Source organism: Sycon ciliatum, chromosome 2 (assembly GCF_964019385.1).
Source record: "Sycon ciliatum chromosome 2, ocSycCili1.1, whole genome shotgun sequence".
NCBI classification, from domain to species: domain Eukaryota; kingdom Metazoa; phylum Porifera; class Calcarea; order Leucosolenida; family Sycettidae; genus Sycon; species Sycon ciliatum.
The window spans coordinates 41,135,308-41,158,478 of NC_088644.1; the positions used below are offsets into that span (position 1 = coordinate 41,135,308).

General features: G+C 48.7%; 6 protein-coding genes across 6 annotated transcripts; 5 read left to right on the forward strand and 1 right to left on the reverse strand.

Annotated features, from left to right (window-relative positions):
* Positions 1 to 170: 170 nt before the first annotated feature.
* On the forward strand, positions 171 to 1,982 carry LOC135810114 (sulfotransferase 1B1-like). The gene has a single exon (XM_065323577.1). It carries the CDS (start codon positions 331 to 333, stop codon positions 1,339 to 1,341), a length of 1,011 nt encoding a protein of 336 aa, XP_065179649.1. The 5' UTR covers positions 171 to 330; the 3' UTR covers positions 1,342 to 1,982.
* Positions 1,983 to 3,255: 1,273 nt separating this feature from the next.
* LOC135810115 (sulfotransferase 1A3-like) lies at positions 3,256 to 4,837 on the forward strand. Its single transcript, XM_065323578.1, has one exon. It carries the CDS (start codon positions 3,601 to 3,603, stop codon positions 4,447 to 4,449), a length of 849 nt encoding a protein of 282 aa, XP_065179650.1. The 5' UTR covers positions 3,256 to 3,600; the 3' UTR covers positions 4,450 to 4,837.
* Positions 4,838 to 10,954: 6,117 nt separating this feature from the next.
* On the forward strand, positions 10,955 to 12,881 carry LOC135810116 (sulfotransferase 1A3-like). Its single transcript, XM_065323579.1, is given in 2 exon segments — positions 10,955 to 11,861; positions 11,863 to 12,881. Coding segments are annotated over 2 exon segments (963 nt in total). The 5' UTR covers positions 10,955 to 11,327; the 3' UTR covers positions 12,292 to 12,881.
* A 1,703-nt stretch (positions 12,882 to 14,584) lies between these two features.
* On the forward strand, positions 14,585 to 16,060 carry LOC135810887 (sulfotransferase 1A3-like). Its single transcript, XM_065324294.1, has one exon. It carries the CDS (start codon positions 14,764 to 14,766, stop codon positions 15,730 to 15,732), a length of 969 nt encoding a protein of 322 aa, XP_065180366.1. The 5' UTR covers positions 14,585 to 14,763; the 3' UTR covers positions 15,733 to 16,060.
* Positions 16,061 to 16,384: 324 nt separating this feature from the next.
* Positions 16,385 to 18,912, reverse strand: LOC135810589 (ulvan-active sulfatase-like). The gene is made up of 3 exons (XM_065324082.1): positions 18,635 to 18,912; positions 17,680 to 17,851; positions 16,385 to 17,205 (listed from the first exon to the last, which is right to left on the reverse strand). Exons 1-3 carry the CDS (start codon positions 18,910 to 18,912, stop codon positions 17,101 to 17,103), a joined length of 555 nt encoding a protein of 184 aa, XP_065180154.1. The 3' UTR covers positions 16,385 to 17,100.
* A 1,572-nt stretch (positions 18,913 to 20,484) lies between these two features.
* Positions 20,485 to 22,286, forward strand: LOC135810590 (uncharacterized). Its single transcript, XM_065324083.1, has 2 exons — positions 20,485 to 21,835; positions 22,096 to 22,286. The coding sequence occupies exons 1-2, from the start codon at positions 20,485 to 20,487 to the stop codon at positions 22,284 to 22,286; spliced, it is 1,542 nt and encodes a 513-aa protein (XP_065180155.1).
* Positions 22,287 to 23,171: the final 885 nt, after the last annotated feature.

Consider the following 23,171-nt stretch of genomic DNA (forward strand, 5'->3'; position numbering starts at 1 on the left):
GGCTGCAGACTGCAGACTGTGCAGAGGCTGATCGATCTGAGGAGTGCAGGTCATGTTGTGCTGCTGCAGCCTGCAGGCTCTACAAATTTTTGTAGGCAGCATGCATGACCACCAGCGATGTTGCACGTGCACGCACGTAGCCGCTGTGTCACTGTCAGAAGAAAAAATAAAACAATACAAGAAAACTTCCGAGAAACGATTACGACTCGAGTAGATCTACCCCATGGCCCATGATTACGAGTCAAGAAAGGGGTGGCCCATTGTAGGATAATACTAGTTTATGCTCTAGCTAATACCGCCGTCCGGGTATTGCATTTCCTAGTATTAGTGATGGCGTCCAGCATCACTGAAGATCCTGTGACCCCCGAGGTGGAAAAAGTGATCCAGAGGGTGAAAGACTCGCGGTCCAAACTGGGCACAGAACGTGGAAAGCAGGCAGCAGCTTCCTTCCAACCAAAACCTAGTGATGTGTTCATTTCGAGCACACCGAAGTCGGGCACAACGTGGATGACACAAATTTGCCATCAGCTACGCACTGGTGGTGATATGGATTTTGGTGAAATCACCGAGGTGGTGCCTTTCCTGGAATGTGCTGCGGATTTGGGACTGAATTGTGATGACAAACAGCGAGCTGAGCCAAGGCTGTACAAAACACATTTCCTGGAAGCTTCATGTCCCAAGGGTGGCAAATATATCACCACAGTGCGCCACCCATACGACGTGGCAGCATCGGCATACACATTCCTGTGCGGCTGGCTGTTCGAAGAAGACGAACTCGGTCCGAACAACCTCCTACAACAGATAACCTTCAAATCACCTCTTCCGCAAGTTGTAACGCCTGCGAATGCTGGCAGCACAACACTATTCGACCACTACATGGGCTGGTGGCCTCGGCGACATGACAGCGATGTCTTGTTTGTGTTCTACGAGGACATGAAAGAGGATCTGGAGCGGGAGGTGAAGCGCGTTGCAGAGTTTATTGGAGTTGACGACGCCAGTGCGGTGGAAATCGCCTTGAAGAGATCGAGGTTTGATTACATGTTTCAGCACCGCGAGCAGTTTAATGACAACTTGGTGAAAAAGAAGCGAAACGTTGACATGGGCCTTTCGCCATCAGCGGGCATGCAGCATGGTAAGGTGCAAACAGCTGGTGGCAAGCAACACTTGCTGAATGATACCACGCGGGCTCTCTTGGATGCTGCCTGGACACGTATGTGTCTACCGGTGACGGGCGCAACGGACTATGAGGAATGGAGGCGGATGTGGCGCAAGGAGCAGGACTCTGCTGCTAGCCGCCGGCCCGGTGATGACCGAGACCACCAACACCAAGAAGAACTGTAGTAATAGTAATGCTTGCATCTGTAACTCCAGTCCACATGCACACGCGTCCTTGGTGCAACCCAAGGTAGCTGATAGATCCCCTCGTCTAGCGTTGCTCAGAAAGGAGCACGTCAACTGGAGAGTTGGTGGTGTCATTCATCGGCCGATCACACACTAGTCTGGGGATTCAATGGTGCGGTGAGTGATTGCACTGGCGAGTCATTCGTTGCCAGTGTGCTCAGGCGGAGTCCCATGAGGCCAGTGTTCTGTATGCTGAATGCTGTATCCATCCCTGGCTCTACTGCACAATGGTTAGCTTTTAAACCCAGCTTGGCTTGTTTGATAGTCAGCAGAGATGCACTATTGAGTAAGGATAGACCACGTTGCTGGATACAACGTTACTACTCACTTTTATCTATTTTAGGCTGCGAAACAACATTCGTGATTCCGTGATTCACTCATTCAACGTATGCCTGACGTCTACCAATGAGGTCAAAAAGAGCGAAGCAGCTGTCTGGACAGTTGCAATATTTATCACAAATTATCAGTATCATTTCCAGAAGTGCCATCGCTGTTGTTTATTTATTACTTTTATTACAGTGCACATACCTACGAAAAGAAGGGAAACCAAACACAAACTTACACAACGTACAGCAATGTGTGTGTATAGGTGCTACATGAGCTGTGCTTGTGTGTGTGTGTGTGTATGTGTGTGTGTGCGTGTGTGTGTGTGTGTGCGTGTGTGTGTGTGTGCGTACGTGTGTGTGTGTGTGTGTGTGTGTGTGTGTGTGTGTGCGTATGTGTGTGTGTGTGTGTGTGTGTGTGTGTGTGTGTGTGTGTGTGTGTGTGTGTGTGTGTGTGTGTGTGTGTGTGTGTGTGTGTGTGTGTGTGTGTGTGTGACGGAGACAGAGAGAGACAGAGTTGAGTTGACGATCGGGTAGGTCAAGAGTGCATGCGCTATGTACGGTGCATAGTAAAACTGCCGCCATACCAGTAGTCAGTGGTAGATCTACGCGTGTCGCGCGTAGAAGCCTGGCTTCTATGTGCATACAAGCCTGGCAAAAATATCAGTGGTGCATATAAGCATGGTTTGCCTACAAGCCTGGTTTGCATTAAAGCCTGATGCAGAAAGCGGCTTACAGTATAAACGCACATAACCTTATTTTTCTGCCTGTCTGACTTTCAATCTGTCTGTCTGGCTATCTCCCCATTTGTCTCTCCCTCGCTCTCTTTCTCTCTCACCTTCTCTTTCCCTCAGACTTACCTGTCTTTATAAATGGAACTTATTCTCTCTCATACTCTGTCTCTCTCTCTATCCCCCTTTTTTCTCTCTCTCTATCCCCCTTTTTTCTCTCTCTCTCCTGTTGTAGAGGTCTCAGTCCTCATTTGTTAGACTTGCCTGTCTTTATAAATGTAACTTACTCTCTCTCTCTCTCTCTCTCTCTCTCTCTCCCTCCCTCCCTCCCTCCCTCCCTCCCTCCCTCCCTCCCTCCCTCCCTCCCTCCCTCCCTCTCTCTCTCTCTCTCTCTCTCTCTCTCTCTCTCTCTCTCTCTCTCTCTCTCTCTCTCTCTCTCTCTCTCTCTCTCTCTTTCAAAAACTCTCTTGCCTGTTCCCTCCCTCCACGCTCACTCGCTCTCCCCTCCTTCTCTCTATTGCGGTGCGTAGTTCTGGCAATGAAGCCGAGACTACAAAATGTTTCTTGCTTCATTTCTCCCTTTCCTTCATAATTCATCGGTGTTGGTGTGTTCGATGTAAAAAATGATCCCCGTGACCTGACGCATGCATGGCGTCTTTGTGGCCACTGTTTGTGTAGACCTACACTGTACAATCATGTACAGGTACGCTGTATACATGTACTATGTCTGTGTTTTTCTGCGCGACTGACTGTCTGTCAGCTCGGGATGGTCAGAAAACCCTAGTCTATTCATTGCTGTGATAATCCTTTTGAATCGCAATGCAATGCACTTATTTTGTGGTGCAAATTGGTTAGTGACGGGACGTGTGCTCGTAGTGCGAGTGTGCAGTGCAACTAGCGAGGACTTGTAACTGGTAACCAACGGTGTACTACTGGAGTATAGTTGTGTTACTGATACACTGTACTGAGTTTTCCGGCAAGTGACCTGTGGGAAATAGCGCGAGTGACTACTTGTCTTTATAGCAGTCACGACGCCCAAAGCAAGTTGCTTGGAATGGCGTCTCGAATTGAAGAAGACCCATTGACTCCAGAAGTTAGAGGTGACACGCTCTAAGTTCGGCACACAACGTGGCAAACAGGCCGCAATGGCATTTGAACCCAAATCTAGTGATGTATTCATCACGACCATTCCCAAGGCGGGCACAACGTGGATGACGCAAATATGCCATCAGCTACGCACCGGTGGTGATATGGATTTCGGTGAGATCACGGAGGTGGTGCCTTTCCTGGAATCTGCTGTGGATTTGGGACTGAATTGTGATGACAAACAGCGAGCTGAGCCAAGGCTGTACAAAACCCATTTCACAGAGGCGTCGTGTCCCAAGGGCGGAAAGTATATCACCGTAGTACGTCACCCATATGATGTAACTGCATCGGAGTATAAGTTTGTTAGTGGCTGGTTGTTTGCTGAGGAAGACATCGGGCCAGATCACTTCATACAGCAGGTAACCTTGAAGGGACCAATCCCACAAACAATAACGGGTGAGGCCAGTAGAAACACAACACCTTTGGATCACTACATGGGCTGGTGGCCTCGACGACATGACAAGGATGTCTTGTTTGTGTTCTACGAGGACATGAAAGAGGATCTGGAGCGGGAGGTGAAGCGTGTTGCAGAGTTTATTGGAGTTGACGACGCCAGTGCGGTGGAAACGGCCTTGAAACGATCGACGTTTGATTACATGTACGAGCATCGCGAGCAGTTTAATGATAGCTTGGTGAAAACGGCGCGCAATGGCCCTATGGGATTGTTGCCGTCAGCGGGGATGCAGCTGGGTAAAGTGGCAACATCGGGTGGCAAGCGACACTTGCTGAACGATAACACACGAGGTCTCTTGGACGCTGCGTGGGAGAACACATGCCTACCCGTAACAGGTGCAAAGGACTATGAAGAGTGGAGGAGGATGTGGCAAGCCGAGCGAGCCAAACAATAATTGACTTTCATCTATCTCATGACTCTCAGGTGTGTTGGTCAAAACGCACTGTCTGTGGTGTGGTGAAGTTTGGAGTTGGCTAAATGTTTAAATGTTACTGTAACAGTAAGCATACTAATTTACTAGCAGCTCCAGTCGACACAACACATCGAACTCACTCCTTCTGGACTAACCAAGAACTGAGGGGAAACCCTCGTCGTGGCCAGCTTCATATTTCAGAATAAATGCAGGGAGTCATATTCGACTCCCTGCTGTGTTCAGAGTACGGTGTGGGAGGTAGAATAAGGATGTGTGTAGAGAAATAGTTGTCCATTATGCATGAATAATAATAAGTAATTCGGGGATCACCATACAGAGCATGCAGAAAGAGTGTAAGTCATTATGTGATTGGAAGGCCAACGGGAATGGGGAAGCAGTCTCTAAGACCATTCCCGTTACAGTTACCCTCTCCCTTTTTTCTTGAGAGTCTTCTGTCAGTCGGTAGTCATCCTTGAGCTGTTCTGGAGCTTTCAGTTCTGCCCGTTTCTACACACCCATACACCACAGCTGCTGTTGGTGCAGTCATGATAGCCTGGGCCCAGATTACCTTGGTCCTGTATCCCTTTTTTTTTTTTTCGGGGTAACGGCCTCTTTTACGGGCAAAATAAAGTCATGTAGACGTGAAAAAAATTGAGATACCATGAAAGGTAAAATAGAATTTTATTCAAGTACAATACATTGGGAAACTCCAAGAAATTCCACGTGAAACAGACGGGATTCAGTTTTCAATGGCCGATGCCTACCCCAGCACCATCCTGCGTCGACAGGCCTGTCAGGCGCCTTCTAGACCCGCGTAGCTGGAGGTCGACTGCATGGATCACTGCAAATTGGCTGCGAACTCGCACCCAAGCCATGATGATTGAAAATGGCTTGTCCCACCTGAGGGCGAGGCGACCAGCAAGTCGCTTCTGATAGCTGGCGTATTCGCGATGTAGCACCCCATCCGTGGAACAAACCAGTGGTGTGAACGACCCACGGAGGTCCTCGGAGGCCTGACGATACTTCTTTTTCTTCGCGTTAGCAGCGCGGTTGGAAGTAGCTTCCCAGGATGAATGGGAGTAACTGGGTGCGTTGGCATCAATGATGCGATTATCAAAAAACGCCACCCTGTTATCCTCCCACACACCCCGGGCAAGCCAATCTGCCCGAAGAGCAGGCTGCCCCGTCCGATCACCCTCCGGCACCATGATCGGCTCGACGACAACACCACCGAATGCCATATCAGCTAGCTTTGCATCGCTATCACGCAGATCATTGTGGCCTGGCTTGATAAGTCCACCTTTCGGGCAGTCAAGGCCATGCTGGAGAGAGAAGGGCTTCCCGCAGCCATCACATTGCGCTGGCAGGGCAAGCGGCTGCCGACCATAGCGGATGGCAAGTTGATCGCGGAATTCTGTACTCGACAGATCATACCCCTCGCGCTTCAGGGGCAACACCGTAAGCCATCCGGAGGCATTTCCCCGTACGATGCGGGAGAGGGTGCGCTCCTCAAGCTGTGGCAGGTCACTGAGAATTGATTGGCTGATTTCAGCGGAAATCACATCTCGTTCCCTGCTGATTTGACTTGTGATGCGGCGACAGTGAGCGCTGTGATCGTTTACGTTTACGGGGTTACCAGATTGGATGGAGTTGCGCAGGATGTCAGTTGCGTTTCTCGAATTCTGGTAAGCCTGGGGTGCTGTGTGGACAGGATCGGCCAAAGCCAAGCCACCATACTTGACTGGCAGGGTGAGGAGCTGGTGTTCTCGAGGAAGAACCTCCCGCCCAAGGATTGCTGGGGCAAATTGCTCCAGGATGACGTCTCGAAGCGGAGCAAACTCCTCCTCAAGACCCTGGACAACACGCTGCAGGTATGACCACTCACAGGAGAGCGAGCGATTCAACGCACAATACGCCGACTGGGGGTATTTCCTGTCAGCAGCGGCAAGGCAATTGACACTGCTCACCCACGTCTCCACTCTCTCCTTGACAAACGATTTCACTCCGTCAGGTTCACCGATACAGCCTCCTAGGAAACGGGCGGATGTGGCTACTTGGATGTTCAGATCCCCAAAGATATCATTAGCTTGCTGAACGAGATCCGGGGAAACAATAATGATACTCTTTGTCGGCTTAACTTGGTAGCCGAAAGCTTCACCCTGATCGATAAGGCGGTCGAGCCACTTCCTGATGTTGCGCAACCGTCCCGCACAAGAAGAATCATCAGCGTACCAGTTTTGGGTGTGCTGGCTGGGTTCCTTCAAACTCGCAATCAGAGGGTGCAGACTAATGGCATACATTAGCATAGCCAGGGGACATCCCTGAGTAGTACCTTCCCGGCTGAGAAGGGTATGGACCTCAGATGTACAGGAACCTTTCAAGATGATCACAGCGTACCCACGGTAGGCGTTGAATAGAAACCTTGCGCATCTCGGCCAGAGCACCCGGCAGTTCCATAGGGCCGCGGGACGGCTTAGCGAGTTAAATGCATTAGCTGCATCGACAAGAAGGAGTCCTTCGGTGTCATCCTCGGTGAAAACGTCGCTCATAGCATGAACAGCTGCCTCAATCCCAGCTTTTGCACCCGAGCATAGCTGGTCAGCCCCACAGACCTCCTGGACATCAATTCCCGTAGCAAGGGCCATGGCCTTTGCCTCAATGCGCTGCCTGCATTCGCCCACTCCGATTGGCCGCACTCCTGGTAGCTTGTCCAGTGCAATGCCTCTCCAAGCAAGGAATGCTCGCATGTTGCACCAGGGCACGATTCCATTTGCATGTCGACGGGTTGAGGCGGCCACAGCTTCCCGCAGGCGACTGCTGACGTTGCCATGGGATAGCAAGAACGTTCTCCACTGCTCAGAGTTGGTCCCACTGGGACCGGCACTGCCGAAGAGTCGACGGGCCACCTGTTCAATTATTGCACCAGTGATATGAACATCCTCCAGCAGGGGCAGATCCTCGCACTCAAGGAATGCTCTTGGATCGGCGGGTTGTTGCTCCTGGTTACATGTACAAACTGTACATGTACATGACACACACAGGGTCTGGCATTTATTTCAATTTTCAAACAGTTCACTTCCTGATTTTGTACTTCAAAATATTGCGATCATGAATTTTACATAGAAATTGATACCCTGATGTGCAACGATAGAGCTCTTGTAATTTTATCTGATATGAGAGCAACCACACTCTGGAAAAAGAATACCTCAGGGCCGCACATACCATGATGTTGAAAACATCAATGGCGTAAAGATCACCTCTCAATACTTCTACTCATTTAGGATACCTCCACGCAAACACTCAAATTACGGCCCAGTCTTTGCTGCATACATGTACATGTACATGTGCATGTATGTGATCAACTTTTCACCGAACGTTGCAGCAAAGAGACCGTATTTTGAGTGTTTGCGTGGGAGTATCCTAATGAGTGCAGTGAAACTCCCTGCTGGTGAGTCCCCAGATCCGGACGTCCCTAATCCGGGCATTTCCGTTTACTGGGCACCTTTCTGATTCACCCAGAGTCACAAAAATGGCTTTTCAACGAAAAACAACCCAACAGTCATATTGATTAAAATAAAAAATGCTTTCTTGCATGCAGTAAGTACATGTACTGTACATGTACATGTATGTTCTGAGTTACGGGCAATTCCTAGTTACGGGCAGTGCTCGCTCCCAACCTGCCCGGATCTGGGGAGTTTTACTGCCCCCTCTCCGGCGTGTTCGTGAGTCTTGAGTTGGTACAGGACGTCTGTACTACAGTCCATTCATAAAAAAATGGGTCCTGGCTCTGGCGAGCTCCCGTATTTGGCGATTTTTCGTGATTTCATCGTACACAGTGCAGTGCTGCGAACTTTGAAATTTGAAAAAGGGTCCAAAAAGGGTGCCTGAACTGGGGTTCGAACCGCAGAATGCACTGTTGCAGGCGGGGTCAAACGGCCTGGATTTTGATGGTTTTTCCCAATTCAGTGCTTTTGGGGCAAAACCTGGCCGAAATCCTATTCTTGCTATGGCTTGCTTTTTGGACAAAAAAACTTCAGAAACATAATTGGAAGAGGATTCCATATGGGATTGCAGAAAAAAATTCTAAAAAAACTCAACGTTTGACCCATTTATGGCCAAAAGCTAGAAGTTCATTTTTTTCTGAATGGACTGTAGGCGACAGCACCGGTTGTCTTCGGCTGGCCTGGGTAACCATGGTAACACTGACATCAAACGAGCCATCCTGCTGCCGCGTCCAGAAACTCTGCGCCCGAAATAAAAGGCCCCGAATGTCCAGGCGAGCCTCCTACATATCCGGGGAGCGATTAGCAGTGCGGTAGGGCAGAGCCTCGCAAAGTCGCAGTCAAACGGTCACGGTAACCATGGTAAATGACTCCAGCTCCACGTAGACGTCTGGAAGGACTTCGTTGATGGTCTCCGCCAAAATATTCCGAAACGTCCGAACACAAGCCTTGACCGATACCTACTGCATTTAGAAGCCCAGAGACCGCAGAGGATGGGTGTTGAACCTTCTTCTGAGTACACGAGACACGAGGCTCAGTGATACTGCCAATGCAGTGGGCCAGATATGCAGAGACTACGCTCGTACATGACATTGTCATTCCAGGTCTTGACGACTCTCGACTTCAACTAATTACTTACTTTACTGCAATACTAGTACATGTACATGATTGTACTCAATAGTTTTAGAAAAATAAAAATTTTAATTTTAAATTAAAATATCAAAACCAGTTAATAAAATATTATTATTTACTCAGTGAAGAAAGAAGGAGAGATGACAAGACGAGTCGGTGAAGAAGGAAGGAGAAAAGCAAGACACATCTGCAACATCTTTGTTTGATCAAAATGAGCTGAGCTGCTGATAAAGAAGCGTCGACCAAGCATCCCTGACTGGAGTGAATGCCCCAGCTGGCCTCTCGTTTGTCAGTGGTTGCCGATGGACGTGTTAGTATCACACTCACGACTACAAGTTTCCTGGTGTGCATCGACATCGGCATCAGTGGGGCCTCCCGCTGTCGATCCTGTTGACGGGCGGACAGGTCGGTGTGAATCCTGAACGGCAACCGAGCCTGTCGCGTTGGGGGATCTCGGCGGTGAGTCTCGCCTGGCCTGCATACATGGACATTGCAACATCATAATAATAAACAACATACATGTACTTTCCTTTGGCATCAGTATTCCGCGTAAGATTTTCGTCGCCTGTGTGGTGTGTTTCTCCACCAATGAGCGCGTACTATGATTATTTATCGCTGTTCTCACACTTTACCATTTTAGCAGCTTGCATATGCCATTGATATATGTGGAAAGCGCGCACTTGCGCCATTTCTTGTGTATAAGAATGATCATTCCTCCATTATCATCATTATCATCCTCTACTGATGAGCTCCGACAGGGAGCGAAACAGCTGTCTAGAGGCGTGGAGCAATAATTATTATCTCTCAACGGAAGTGTCCTTGCTGGTGTCTGTATGGTTCGGCTGAAGAGCGCGTGGTTGTGATGAGTTGGGAATACTAAGTCTTTATTACTAATATTAGTGTACAGTCATCATGCACGTGCCATGCACATCTGATCACATACATTACAATGCCCATCACATGCACATACAATGGCACATCACGTGCCAACACGCAAGTCGTTATAAAAAATAAAATGCACTATACACACTGTATCAACAAACTACAGAACCATGGAAGGAGAAAGCAGCAGGATCAAGGGATACAATGTACTCCCAGCGCGTCACCTGGTTGCCGAGTAGATCAGCTAGCTACGGGCCGGCCACGTCCACTAGGCAACGTTCAGTAATAGTTCGCAATACCTCTAAATCTCTATGAAAGACGAAATATTCCATTCAAGGAAGAGAGTACTGATTCGGTTCGATCTATAGAGAGTACGTGTCGCACAGGACTCCCTTCATCTGGCCATGCAGGAGCCAATATAACGGATCGCGGGGCAGAAAACAAAATTACTTCACCTGGATCAACACGTACCGCTAACGATCACAGCAAGTACAATTGAAGAGCTTGAGAACAAAACGCTGTATGCGCCAAATCTTCAAAATCGAGATTTTTGACCCAACTGAAAGATCACATCGAGCTGAATTTGATGGCGAGGTCATTTTTGGCGAAAACGCAGTACATCCTACAGAAAACCCCATTCAAACAGTTGCTTTCAGAGCAAAACGCTGTATATCCGGCTAGGATTTTTTTTCAAAACGCAGTATACGCCAGTTGTCATAGTTATACAGTCGTGGGCAGCGCGCGTGGTGTTCAGAACGCGCAGAACACTGCTTTTTGTCATTTTTTCAAACTAGTTCGAATTATTTTTTTGAACGAGCGCTTGACTCGACTTATGGCTGTCAAATTAGCTTTCTCTTCTTCCTGACGCTGTCAAAGCTCTTGTCTTAATCAGCGTGGCGGAGGTGACATTAGATGGTATGAGTGAGCCAGTTGTTTTGTCTCCTGCTGGGAGAGGGCGTCTTGTGCCTATATTCTCACCCGGATATACTGCGTTTTGCCAAAAAGAAGGTGAAAAATTCAAAAAATATCAAAATCTGAGAGGTGTGGATTTTTGATGACATGGTGTTTGGGGTCCAGTATTCCTTCTGGTACTAAATCCAAATTTCCATTGGGATGGGATGTAAGACAATGTCAGAACAGAATTTTGACTTTACCCGAAAAGTGCCAAAATGGATATACCATGTTTTGTTCTCAAGCTCTTCAATTGTAGTATAGGTCTATATTTTGCTTTGATTTCGCCTGGCTTTCAGAGGATCTCTCGAGCGGCTCAGTCTCCATTCGTAGGTTTCTGCACAAGAGCACATCAAGGCTTGATAAAGCTGGTGTAGATCTACAGATCACACCATGAACGGTACCGTTCAGAAGGAACGCCTGAGCCCTGACACGGCTGCAGCACTTCACGAGTTTCAAGTTGCAAGGTCTAAGCTAGCAAGCCAAGAGGCAAGGCAAGCAGGCCTCTCGTTTCAACCTGGACCAAGAGATGTATTCATTACGACAACGCCCAAGTCAGGGACAACGTGGATGACGCAAATTTGCCATCAGCTACGCACCGGTGGCGATATGGATTTCAGAGAGATTACCGAGGTGGTACCTTTCCTGGAATGTGCTGCGGATTTGGGACAGAATTGTGATGACAAACAGCGAGCTGAGCCAAGGCTGTACAAAACCCATTTCACAGAGGCGTCGTGTCCCAAGGGCGGAAAGTACATCACTGTCGTGCGTCACCCGTATGACGTAGTTGTTTCACAGTGCAGGTTCCATGCAGCCTGGATGTTTCGGGCAGAGGACATCGAGACGAATCTTTACGTCCAGCAGGTTTCCCTCGGAGGCTCTGTGCCTCTGCAACTGACGCAGGGATACTCACAGAGGGCTACGGCATTTGAACACTACATGGGGCTGGTGGCCTCGACGACATGACAAGGATGTCTTGTTTGTGTTCTACGAGGACATGAAAGAGGATCTGGAGCGGGAGGTGAAGCGCGTTGCAGAGTTTATTGGAGTTGACGACGCCAGTGCGGTGGAAACCGCTGTGAAGAGATCTACATTTGACTACATGTACGAGCATCGCGAGCAGTTCAATGACAATGTATTGAAAGCTGCGAGAAATACAGCCATGGGTCTTTCCCCCTCGGCTGGCATGCAGTCTGGCAAGGTGGCAACGTCAGGCGGTAAGCGACACTTGCTCAATGATAGAACACAAGCTCTGCTAGACGCCGCTTGGGCACGCACATGTCTACCCGTGACGGGTGCAAGGGACTATGATGAATGGAGACGAATGTGGCATGACGAGCAGGCATCCGCATCGTGACTCAAACAATAGTATGTTAGAATACTGCAGTGGTGTGCTGTACATCACGATCATGTGCTCTGTATTGATCTAGTGCATGGTGTATTAAGTACCGTGTATTCATCATGACTGTTCAGCCAGTGGCGGCGCCTTTTAGTCGCAATGTGTTCTGATCGCAAATGGCAGTGACATTTCAGCTCAAGTGCATATGCCAGACTTTGAACCCATCTGTATTGCGCCTGTGTGAGCTCTGCGCAGCTGCCAGTGCAGCTCCCCATGTCCGTTGGAACTCCGGCTTTCGGTTGTGTTGTTCAGGGGCGTCGGAACCGGTGCGGCAAGTGCAGCCAAAGCCGCACCACTATTTTCATCTTGGAATTTTTGAAGCAATGGAATATGGGCTATTTGGACCCAATTTCCCTAAAACTTTCCCCAGGGGAGGCCCCCTGGACCATCCACCCATTCATGGCCGCACCAATGTAGAATACCTTCCGACGCCCCTGTTGTTGCATTGGACGCACCCAGAAGGGGGATTGCGTTCCTCATGCTCCTGTTCGTTCTTTCAGTCTGGTTATTCTCGCAGTTTCTGTCTCTATGATTGTTTCAGTAAACTACTCTCTGTCGTGAACTTGGTTGGTTGAGCATGCGAGCTGGTTTGGTATTTAGGGCCAGATCACTTTGACATTTTCGTATTCCACATGAGAAGGCAATGAAAAAACTAGTGGAAGAGCTTTGAGGCCTGAAGATGTTGACTGTGAGTAGCCTGAGGCTCGTTCTTTTCTTGAGTGTATTTTGATGTGGTCAGTTTACATTATTCCCGCCCATATCCGGGTATGGGTCTATGGGTCTATGGGTCTACTCTTTTATGTGATGTATATACAGTAAAACCTGTCAAGGCGACCACCTGTCCTAGAAGACCACTGAAACCAGAACTAAGTGATGCTATTTACAGTCAAATGACCCTGGATAAGGAGACCACCTGGTAACAGAGACCACTTTTTGAAGGTCCCTTGAGCGGTCTCGTCTTAGACAGTTTCACTGTAAAATAATTAGCAATCACAGTGGCTGGAACGGATGCACTATCCAGTGTGGAGTTTAGAGCGGTGTCATGTTGAAGATGTGTCTCTCACGTCCTCGGTCGTCATGGTCCGTGGACTAGTGACACTTGTCGGAAGTTGTGTATGGTGGAAATTGTGGTCTTGAAGGTAAGTACACTGTATAATAATTATATGCCCGCGGTCGAAAGGTGTGCACAGATGTAACTGATATCGTTCAATAAAGGAAGGAAGGGGGCCCGGGGCGGGAGAAGTATTATGGTGGTTAACACTATCAACATGATTGTGCACAGCATGCAACGACTTACGTTCCTTACGCGCTGAGGGCGCCGGCCCCGGTCAATGGACTAGCGACTGGATTTCCATGTCTGCGACAGTAGTACAGTCGTCCCTCTCTAATCCGGCACTTGTTTATCCAGCACCCTTGCAAACCAGCACACTTTCTGGCAAAACGGATTTTTTCAGTTCATTTTCTACGCTTTAATCCGGCACTTGAATTCCGCCTCCAGCAGTGATTTTCTGCAACAAATCACTCAAACTGTATATAATTTGATTTTCTAATCCAGCAGTTGTACATCGCACACCGTCAGGGAGCATTGTAACATACACAATACATGTTACATACACTTGGGAATATCCTACGCCAGTGCATAGGATATTCCCGAGTGTATGTTATAGACATGCATTGAGTACTTGGATTGACACAGAAAATCCCTACGTTTTGACGTACGACACAAACATGTATGTTAATAGATGCGCCGGGTTGGAGGGCAGGATTTGATAATCCAGCACCCTTGCCCGGCCTTGTTTATCCAGCAGAAAATGACGTTGCAAAAGGTGCCGGATTAGAGAGGGACGACTGACTGTACTTGTAGTACAGACCGGTTACCAGAGTCATAGTCATACTGGTCGATATGAGATCATTAATTTTATATTACTATTATTATTATTATTATCTTTATATCAAAAAAGTATTCTTTCATAGACAAAAGAGTGGTAAAACAAGAAACAAGAGAGAGATTGGAAGCTTTGTTTATAATACAACTCTGAGTTTCACATACTACGATCATCAGACATCAGGCAACGTAGTAATAAGTGAAACTCAGAGTTGTAACAAAGCTTCCAATCTCTCTCTCTCTTGTGTACAAGGCTCTGCCTGAGCACTCTTCGCAATTCGGACAGTGAAACCCATCACTTGACTAATAAAGATAGAAATATTTACGATACTTCTCCAGACGTTTCGTTGTCCTGAACAACATTGTCAGTGGATCATGGATAAAGAAAGATTATTATTTTTGCAAACTAATTTTACTGTACGGCATGCTGGTCTTCGATCTTGCTCCGAACGTCCCTGTACTCTAGGACCTAGCAGATAGTTGCGCTCGGTCGGTTTAAATTAATTTACTGTGATGTAGGCCGGGACGCACCAAAGGAGCCTGCAATGGACTCGGACGTAGCACTGCAGGAAGAGCCACTCACTCCAGAAGCGATCGCAGCTTGCCGCGAGTATCAAATCGTGCGATGGAAGGCATCTACCGAAGAATCAAAGCAGGCAGCTCTCAAATTTCAACCTGAGCCAAGCGATGTTATCATCACGACTTCACGAAAGGCAGGCACAACGTGGATGACACAAATATGCCATCAGCTACGCACCGGTGGTGATATGGACTTCACTGAGATCACCGAGGTGGTGCCTTTCCTGGAATGTGCGGGGGATTTGGGACAGAATTGTGATGACAAACAGAGAGCTGAGCCAAGGCTGTACAAAACCCATTTCACAGAGGCGTCTTGTCCCAAGGGCGGAAAATATATCACAGTAGTACGACACCCGTATGACGTAGTTGTGTCACAGTACAGGTACCATGCAGACTGGATGTTTCGGGCAGAGGATATCGAGATGAATCTTTACGTCCAGCAGGTTTCCCTCGGAGGCTCCGTACATCTGCAACTGACGCAGGGATACTCACAGTGGGCTCCGGCATGTGAACACTACATGGGCTGGTGGCCTCGACGACATGACAAGGATGTCTTGTTTGTGTTCTACGAGGACATGAAAGAGGATCTGGAGCGGGAGGTGAAGCGCGTTGCAGAGTTTATTGGAGTTGACGACACCAGTGCAGTGGAAACCGCTGTGAAGAGATCTACATTTGACTACATGTCTGAGCATCGTGAGCAGTTCAATGACAATGTATTGAAAGCTGCGAGAAACATAGCCATGGGTCTTTCCCCCTCGGCTGGCATGCAGTGTAGCAAGGTGGCAACGTCAGGCGGTAAGCGACACTTGCTCAATGATAGAACACGAGCTCTGCTAGACGCCGCTTGGGCACGCACGTGTCTACCCGTGACGGGTGCAAAGGACTATGATGAATGGAGACGAATGTGGCATGACGAGCAGCCATGCACACCGTGACTCAAACAATAGTATGTTAGAATACTGCAGTAGTGTGCTGTACATCACGATCATGTGCTCTGTATTGACCTAGTGCATAGTGTATTGATCTAGTGCATAGTGTATTAATCTAGTGCATGGTGTATTAAGCAGGGATGAATTTATCCGGTATCGCATCGCAGTTTGCTACGCAAAATTGATCTACTGCTACTCAAAAATCACAGTGACACGCAGAAAACTGCCATACATACACATTCAGGCTAGCCATGCTTTTTGTAGCTTACGCCACAATTGAGATTTTGCATAGCAAAACCTGCTACGCAAAAACCTGACAGTAAATTTATCCCTGATTAAGTACCGTGTATTCATCATGCATGTTCAGCCAGTGGCGGCGCCTTTAGGGGGGGGGGGGGGGGGGGGTACCAGTCACCATAATACAGTCAACTTCGCTAATAACGACTGTGGATATAACGACAATTCGCGGATAACGACAGAATTTCCATGCCCAGAGCAAAGTCCCATCCAACTGTAATACATAATGGGACTTCGGGTATAACGACACTTCGCGAATAAGGACACTTTTCTGATGCCCCGCCGAGTGTCGTTATACGCGAAGTTGACTGTACACGCAGCTCGCCCTACACATAGCCAGCAACATACAGATACATGATCATTGAGAGTAATGTGAGCATTATCACCAATGACAGCCCCAACAGTGGTAGATATCCAGGTGGCTAAGAGTATTTATGCTACTATTAAACTAGTTATGTCTGAAAATAAAATCGGTTTTCAACTTTTGATATAAATACTGTCTGACAGGACAGCCTAAAGGTTACGGCATACACCCTCCTGCCATCCTGATATTTACTCACTATGCAAAGAATTATTGATGAAAGTAAAGTGAGCGAGCGCACTCATACCACGGGAACAATGGAACAATATTTTAGGATTTGAACTTCGTCTTCAGGTGATTATCATCAGAAATCATCATCAAACTGAGTGTTGGACTACAAAAACCCTAATAATACAAAATGTAATATCGTTCCATTGTTCTAGTGGTATGAGTGCACTCACTTTACTTTCATCGATATTAGGTTTCTTGTCTCCACGCCGACTTTTATGCAAAGAAAAGCGAAAATATGAATTACGCAATGTAATGTAAAACTGGATTTCAGAATAGAAACATTTGGACATGTAATCATATTGAAAACACCTCCATCTTCCGCATTCCACCCCAGGCTCTGAGCTGCACAGCATGTTCCTAGACTAAGAAGACATCCAAGCAGTCGCCTCTTGTCGCAGCTATATGCAAGGTTTATAGCTAAGTAGCCCTTATCGCTAGAATAAGTTACTAAGCTGTTCTCCATTGGACATTTGTTTTGCTCCGTTTCAGTGGGGTGGTTTTGGAGCACCTCGAGGGTCTTCCGCGAGAGGTGTGACATCGCCCGTTTTCACAAACCAGTCCAGAAGATCCATGAGCATTTTATCGCGAACCTGCAGGCAAACAGAGTCGAAAAAGCACGCAGTACTGATGCATCCGGATTGTACAAAATAATTACATCCGATAACATAATGATGAGTAGCATAGTTCCAGGGTGAACGCTACACGCAAACCATCATACGCATGGAGTGCAGGTCGATTCACATTAACAAAATAGGCTGCAGGGCGAATTTTAAGTTTATTACGCGTTTTCACCGGAAAATACGATATTTCGGAATTTTGCAGAAAACTCCCCATTGTATCTTATACTCTGAACATGAATTCATGAATTTCAGTACTGTAGTGCAAACAAACGTAAAACCTGACTGCCACATTATCCACCATAACCGTCAGAGGCATGCATAATACTTGCATGCACTGGTGCGGCCATATTCTGACCAGTCCACATGCCGAGGCCCCATAACAGTTAGACAGAAGATTGATCATAATACTTCTAAATTCACAACGACACCAATCCATACACTCACCTCTTTGTATTTCACATTGTCGTACATGTTCGTTAGCTCCCGTGGGTCCTCCTTGAGATCGTAGAACTCGGACACTCCGTCAGCTCTGAACACCAACTTATAGTTCATGTTCTTGGCCATCACTGCACGGGGAATTCCCTCCTCCACCTCCTCCTTTCCACGTGGGTAGTAGCTGCACAGCAATGAGGACACAACAATGCCATAGCGTCGAGGGGAAAAAACACGAGAACTGCGTACCTATAACCAAAACGATAGGCGTTTCGAACCGCGGATCTGGAAGTTCTACAAGATCCACAGTCAATGACCTGCTGACCGTGAAATGCGACCCAGTTAAATATACGACGGTGCATGAATCGACACTGTGGCAGTGCCCCAAGAGCAAGTAGGACGGGCAGCCTGGCAGCGAAACCGACATTGTTTGGCACGGCAGCCGCGCATATAAATACTCGTTTAGAAAACCTTACCCCTTCTTCACTAAGCCATTCCTCTTTGAGAGTGCCATTGCGGGTGCATGATTGCAAGGCACCAGGAGGTTAGTTGGGCTAGCTCATCTTACAAGGACGCCATAGGAGATTTCAAATTCTTTTTGACGCTCTTGCTACATTTATATATACGCTACGCCAGAAATATGTTTCCCTTTCTCAAAACACACTCGTCAGTTTGGCTTAAGTAGGATATGATTTTTTTGTTCCGAGAGCTCTTTTTCGCATGGTTGAACACTGAGGAGGAAATTTTGAACACTTCCAAATGTTTCAGCAACTAATGGGTGGTGTTTGAGAGCAACTATAGTATAGAATCATGGACTTGCCAGGCGTGGCCAAGTGCGAAAAGCTCCTTCCGAGATACAGAAAAATGAACACTTTTACAAAAATATTCTAAGCAGAGATGTAGCCAAGAGATTTTCATACACCAGACATGGGATATTGCTCTATTCCATTAAGATAGCATCTCTTACAGATTATGCGGGTCTTTATAAGTATCCGCTTGGAAAGGATCAAATGGCTCAATCTCACGATGGTACAGGAATCCACCTTCGCTGTACACTGTTCTGTTGGAATCTCCTGGTGATCCGTGAAGTTGAGCCAAGAAGCTCTTGGCAAAGCGTATGTGAGACACATTGACGTTGGCCATATCCGCAATGGTCTCCATCATGTCAAAGGAATTGATGGGCTGCTCAATGACCTGGCCGGCCTTGCCTCCAGGAATACGGACAATCACCGCTTCTTCAACCATGTTCGATTGGGAATAAAGGAGGAACGCTGCATCGCAGCCTTTTCGGACCAAAACCAGTCGACTCAGCGTCCAAAAGACTACAACATATGGGCCAATCGCGGTCATCCGTGCTTTTATAAGAACGAAATGGCGCTTTTAGTGACATTTTGCATACAAATCCCCATCTAGTAGGGCGCATGCGCAGTCACCCAGTTTCGGTGGAAGTGCGCGAGTTCGATTGGGATTCAAGTAGGAAGGGAGCGTCTCAGCTTTCTCGGACCAAGACCATTCGACTCAGCACCCCGAAGACTACAACTGGTGAAATTTTAATTTTTGCCTTAACTTCCCCTTTAACTTCTGTTCCAATAGATTCCGTAGGTTACCGTTTGCTAGGTCGATGTATTGTGTGCTGACCCGGCACATGTGAGCATGATGCTAGTACAGTCGTCCCTCTCTAATCCGGCACTTTATAATCCAGCACCCTCGATAAACCAGCACAATTTTCAGTAGCCAAAATGTCCTCTTCATGCACATTGCAGCAGTAAATCAGATTTGTTAATCCAGCACCCTCCCTAATCCAGCAGATTTTCGTGGCACAAATGGTGCCGGATTATAGAGGGACCACTGTACTGACTAGACACTGTTAGGACCTGTCTAGACATGCGATTGTCTGTACCGTAGCATTAATCTAGTACATGCATGGCATGCAATACCTGCCGGAACACAATCAGCCTCGAGCGATCTCTTCTCAAGAAGCCGGACATCCAAGCAGAGTACGACAGAGTCTTCCAATCATACATCGACAAGGGATATGTGGTCCGCTGTGAGGATAGTGCCGCCAGAGACGGTGACCAATGGCTACTACCGCACTTCCCTGTCGTGCGCCACGACAAGGCGACCACGAAAGTGAGGGTTGTCATCGATGCAGCGGCTCGTCAGCGGGGTGTGTCTCTCAATGATGAGATGTACACTGGTCCGAAACTGCAACATGACCTGATTCACGTCCTACTCAGGTTCTGCCGTGAGCCGGTTGCGATCGTAGGAGACATTGCAGAGATGTTCCTGCAGGTCCAGCTACAACAGCAAGATCGGCGGTACGTACGCTTCTTGTGGCGCAAGTCGATAGACGAGGAACCATCCATTTACGAGTTTACTCGGCCCGTGTTTGGACTGAAGGCATCACCGTTCATCACCTGCCGAGCTCTGAGGGAGGTAGCCGCACAGCATGGGGAACAGTACGACTCAGCAGCCCGAGCAGCGGTCGAGGAATCGTTCTACGTTGACGATTTCCTGAACTCACAACCATCAGTACCAGCCGGCATCTCAGTACGGCAGGGGGTGCAGGACCTGCTCCACATGGGCTCGTTTCACCTGCGGAAATGGCGCAGTAAGAGCCGTGACGTGCTCCGTTCTATCCCGGAGGCCGACCGAGCAGCCGACGCTCTGGTGAGCATCGATGATTGCAGCGACGCCGCATCAGCTGCAGTCGTGAAGACGCTTGGTGTCGTGTGGGACGCAGCGTCTGACACGTTCAGCTATCGCTACAACACACCGGATGACCAGCGGCTGACGAAATGAAGCGTCCTATCCAAGATGGCCAGCATCTATGACCCAAGAGGGCATATTTCGCCGTTTACGATAAGGGCTCGACTGCTGTTCCAGGAGGCATGCATTCTCGGCTGTTCCTGGGATGACCGTCTCCCATCAGAGCTGGAGACCAAGTGGCAGAGGTGGTTTGCAGAACTACCAGATCTAGCTGGGATCAAAGTGCCACGATGCTTCAAAAGCATGGAGCGCCAGGCTGACACCGCGAAGCTCACAGTACATACCTTCACCGATGCCTCGGCGCACGCCACTTCAGCTGTAAGTTATGTCCAAGCAGCGTATCCGGATGGTTTTGTGAAGGTCAGCCTTGCATTCGCCAAGGCGCGGGCAACCCCTATCAAGAAAGTCACCATCCCTAAGTTGGAGTTGCGAGGTGCAGTACTTGGCCTGCGCAACAGCAAAGTTGTCAGCCAAGCCCTCGCTATTCCTGTTGCTGAACATGTGTTCTGGACCGATTCCCTCAACGCCGTGTACTGGGTGAGGAGCCATGCCAAGAACTTCACTTCAGATGTCGCCTGCCGGGTCGGTGAGATTCAAGCCGACACCAAAGCTAGCCAATGGAGACACGTACCAGGAGTCCTCAACCCAGCCGACTTCCCATCTCGAGGTATGAAAGTGCTGGACCTCGTTGGACGTCACACATGGTGGTGTCGTCCGGACTTCCTGACCAGACCGGAGGCAGAGTGGCCGCTTGTGGAGCTTGCTACCCCTCCGCAACTACCTGGTGAGCTGAAGAAGAAGCCATGTATGACATTCGCCAGCCAGGTGACGCCATCTCGACTAGATCCTGCCACGTATTCGACGTGGGAGCGTCTTACCAGGGTGACTGCCTGGTGCTTACGGTTCGTACAAAATGCCCGACGGCAGACTGCGACAGTCACGAGGGGGGAAACCCACGTCGACACCGCCAACACCAGTGCCCCACTAGTCTATGTCCGTTTAGCAAGCGGTCATAAGCCAAGATCAGTAGTGACAGTACCGGTGCTGACGGCAGCAGAAGTAGCAGGAGCCGAACGACATTGGTTTGCACAAGCTCAGCTGTCAGTGTACCCAGCCACGCTTAAGCGCTTACGGGCAGGTGAGGAATTACCACCATCTGACCCTCTCTACCGGCTCAACGCGGTCCTGGATGCGATGTTACACCCTGCTCTCATGGTCGTCAACGGACAACTGAAGCATGCTGTCAACCTACCTGTTGGTGTTCGCCAGCCAGTGATCCTACCACAGCGTCACCGAGTCACTACGCTACTCATCCAGCGCGAAGACGACCTCTGTTGCCATGGTGTCGGAACCCAGCACCTGCTGTCCAACCTACGACAGAGATTCTGGATTGTACATGGTACATCAGCGATCAAAAGTGTACGTGCACAATGCGTTACATGCAGCCGATTGATGAGTAAGGCTGCGGAGCAGATCATGGGACCGCTACCCAACCATCGCACGTGTGGTTCTCTCAAACCATTTACCAGATGTGGAGTAGATTACGCAGGACCGTTCTACACAAAGCAAGGGCGTGGTAGCAGAAGCGGTACATGTGCGTTTTCACCTGTTTGGAGACCAGAGCATGCCACTTGGAGATGGCCTTCTCTTTGGACACAGAAGCATTCCTGCTGGCATTCTCCAGATTCATCAAGCGTCGCGGCACTCCGTCCATCATGGTGTCGGACAACGGCACGAACTTTACAGCTGCCGAGCGAGAGCTCCGAGAGGCGAGCGAAGCCATTGATCGCACGCAAGTCAGCAGGAAATTCGCTCATGAAGGAATAGAGTGGCGGTTCAATCCTCCGTGAGCACCCCACTTCGGAGGAGTATTCGAAATTGTTGTGAAAGCTGCTAAGCGTGCCCTCACCACAGTACTCGCTAATGCTTCGCTTACCGACGAGGAGTTGCTGACGCACTGATTGAAGCAGAGCATCTCATCAACACTCGTCCGTTGACTACAGTCTCAGATGATGCTCAGGATGATCAGCCCCTCACTCCCCAGCATTTCCTTGTGGGACGTATGGATGCGCCACTGGCCAAGGAAGTGACGGTGCTTGGTGAGCATCAGCATCAGCGGAAGAGATGGGCGGCAGTACAGCGATTAGTAGACGAAGTGTGGCAGCGATGGAAAAGAGAGTTTCTACCATCCTTGAACCTCCGGAAGTGCTGGCGCCAGGCCAAGAAGAGCTTGAAGGTGGGTGACGTGGTGATGTGGATGAGTCCCGGCACTCCGCGCGGAGAGTGGCCATTGGGTCGCATTATGGAGACCTTCCCAGGAAAGGACAACAAGGTGCGCGTCGTGGACGTCAAGATTGGAGGCAAGATCCTGCAACGTGCCATCCATCATCTCGTTCCTTTGCCAGTTGGAAATGAGTAACAGTGATGGACATGATTACGTAGTTGTGTCACACTCGGATTGTTTTTTGTTTTTTTAGTGTGGTTTTCTCCTCGTGTGAGAGGGGGATATGTTCCAGTAGATTCCGTAGGTTACCGTTTGCTAGGTCGATGTATTGTGTGCTGACCCGGCACATGTGAGCATGATGCTAGTACTGACTAGACACTGTTAGGACCTGTCTAGACATGCGATTGTCTGTACCGTAGCATTAATCTAGTACATGCATGGCATGCAATACCTGCCGGATCATATTACGGAACTGGTTTGCTGATTGGCTGTAGGTCTGTTCGCTTTATCA

Bases quoted from the DNA above. Each gene is read 5' to 3' on its own strand.
- LOC135810114 (XM_065323577.1), top strand. From the start codon at position 331: ATGGCGTCCAGCATCACTGAAGATCCTGTGACCCCCGAGGTGGAAAAA.
- LOC135810115 (XM_065323578.1), top strand. From the start codon at position 3,601: ATGGCATTTGAACCCAAATCTAGTGATGTATTCATCACGACCATTCCC.
- LOC135810887 (XM_065324294.1), top strand. From the start codon at position 14,764: ATGGACTCGGACGTAGCACTGCAGGAAGAGCCACTCACTCCAGAAGCG.
- LOC135810589 (XM_065324082.1), bottom strand. From the start codon at position 18,912: ATGGTTGAAGAAGCGGTGATTGTCCGTATTCCTGGAGGCAAGGCCGGC. The intron at 17,852-18,634 runs GTAAGAGATGCT...ATTGCTGTGCAG, and splicing joins TATAAAGACCCGCATAATCT to CTACTACCCACGTGGAAAGG. The intron at 17,206-17,679 runs GTGAGTGTATGG...GTTTGCCTGCAG, and splicing joins ACAATGTGAAATACAAAGAG to GTTCGCGATAAAATGCTCAT.
- LOC135810590 (XM_065324083.1), top strand. From the start codon at position 20,485: ATGGCCAGCATCTATGACCCAAGAGGGCATATTTCGCCGTTTACGATA. The intron at 21,836-22,095 runs GTACATCAGCGA...CTTTGGACACAG, and splicing joins GAGATTCTGGATTGTACATG to AAGCATTCCTGCTGGCATTC.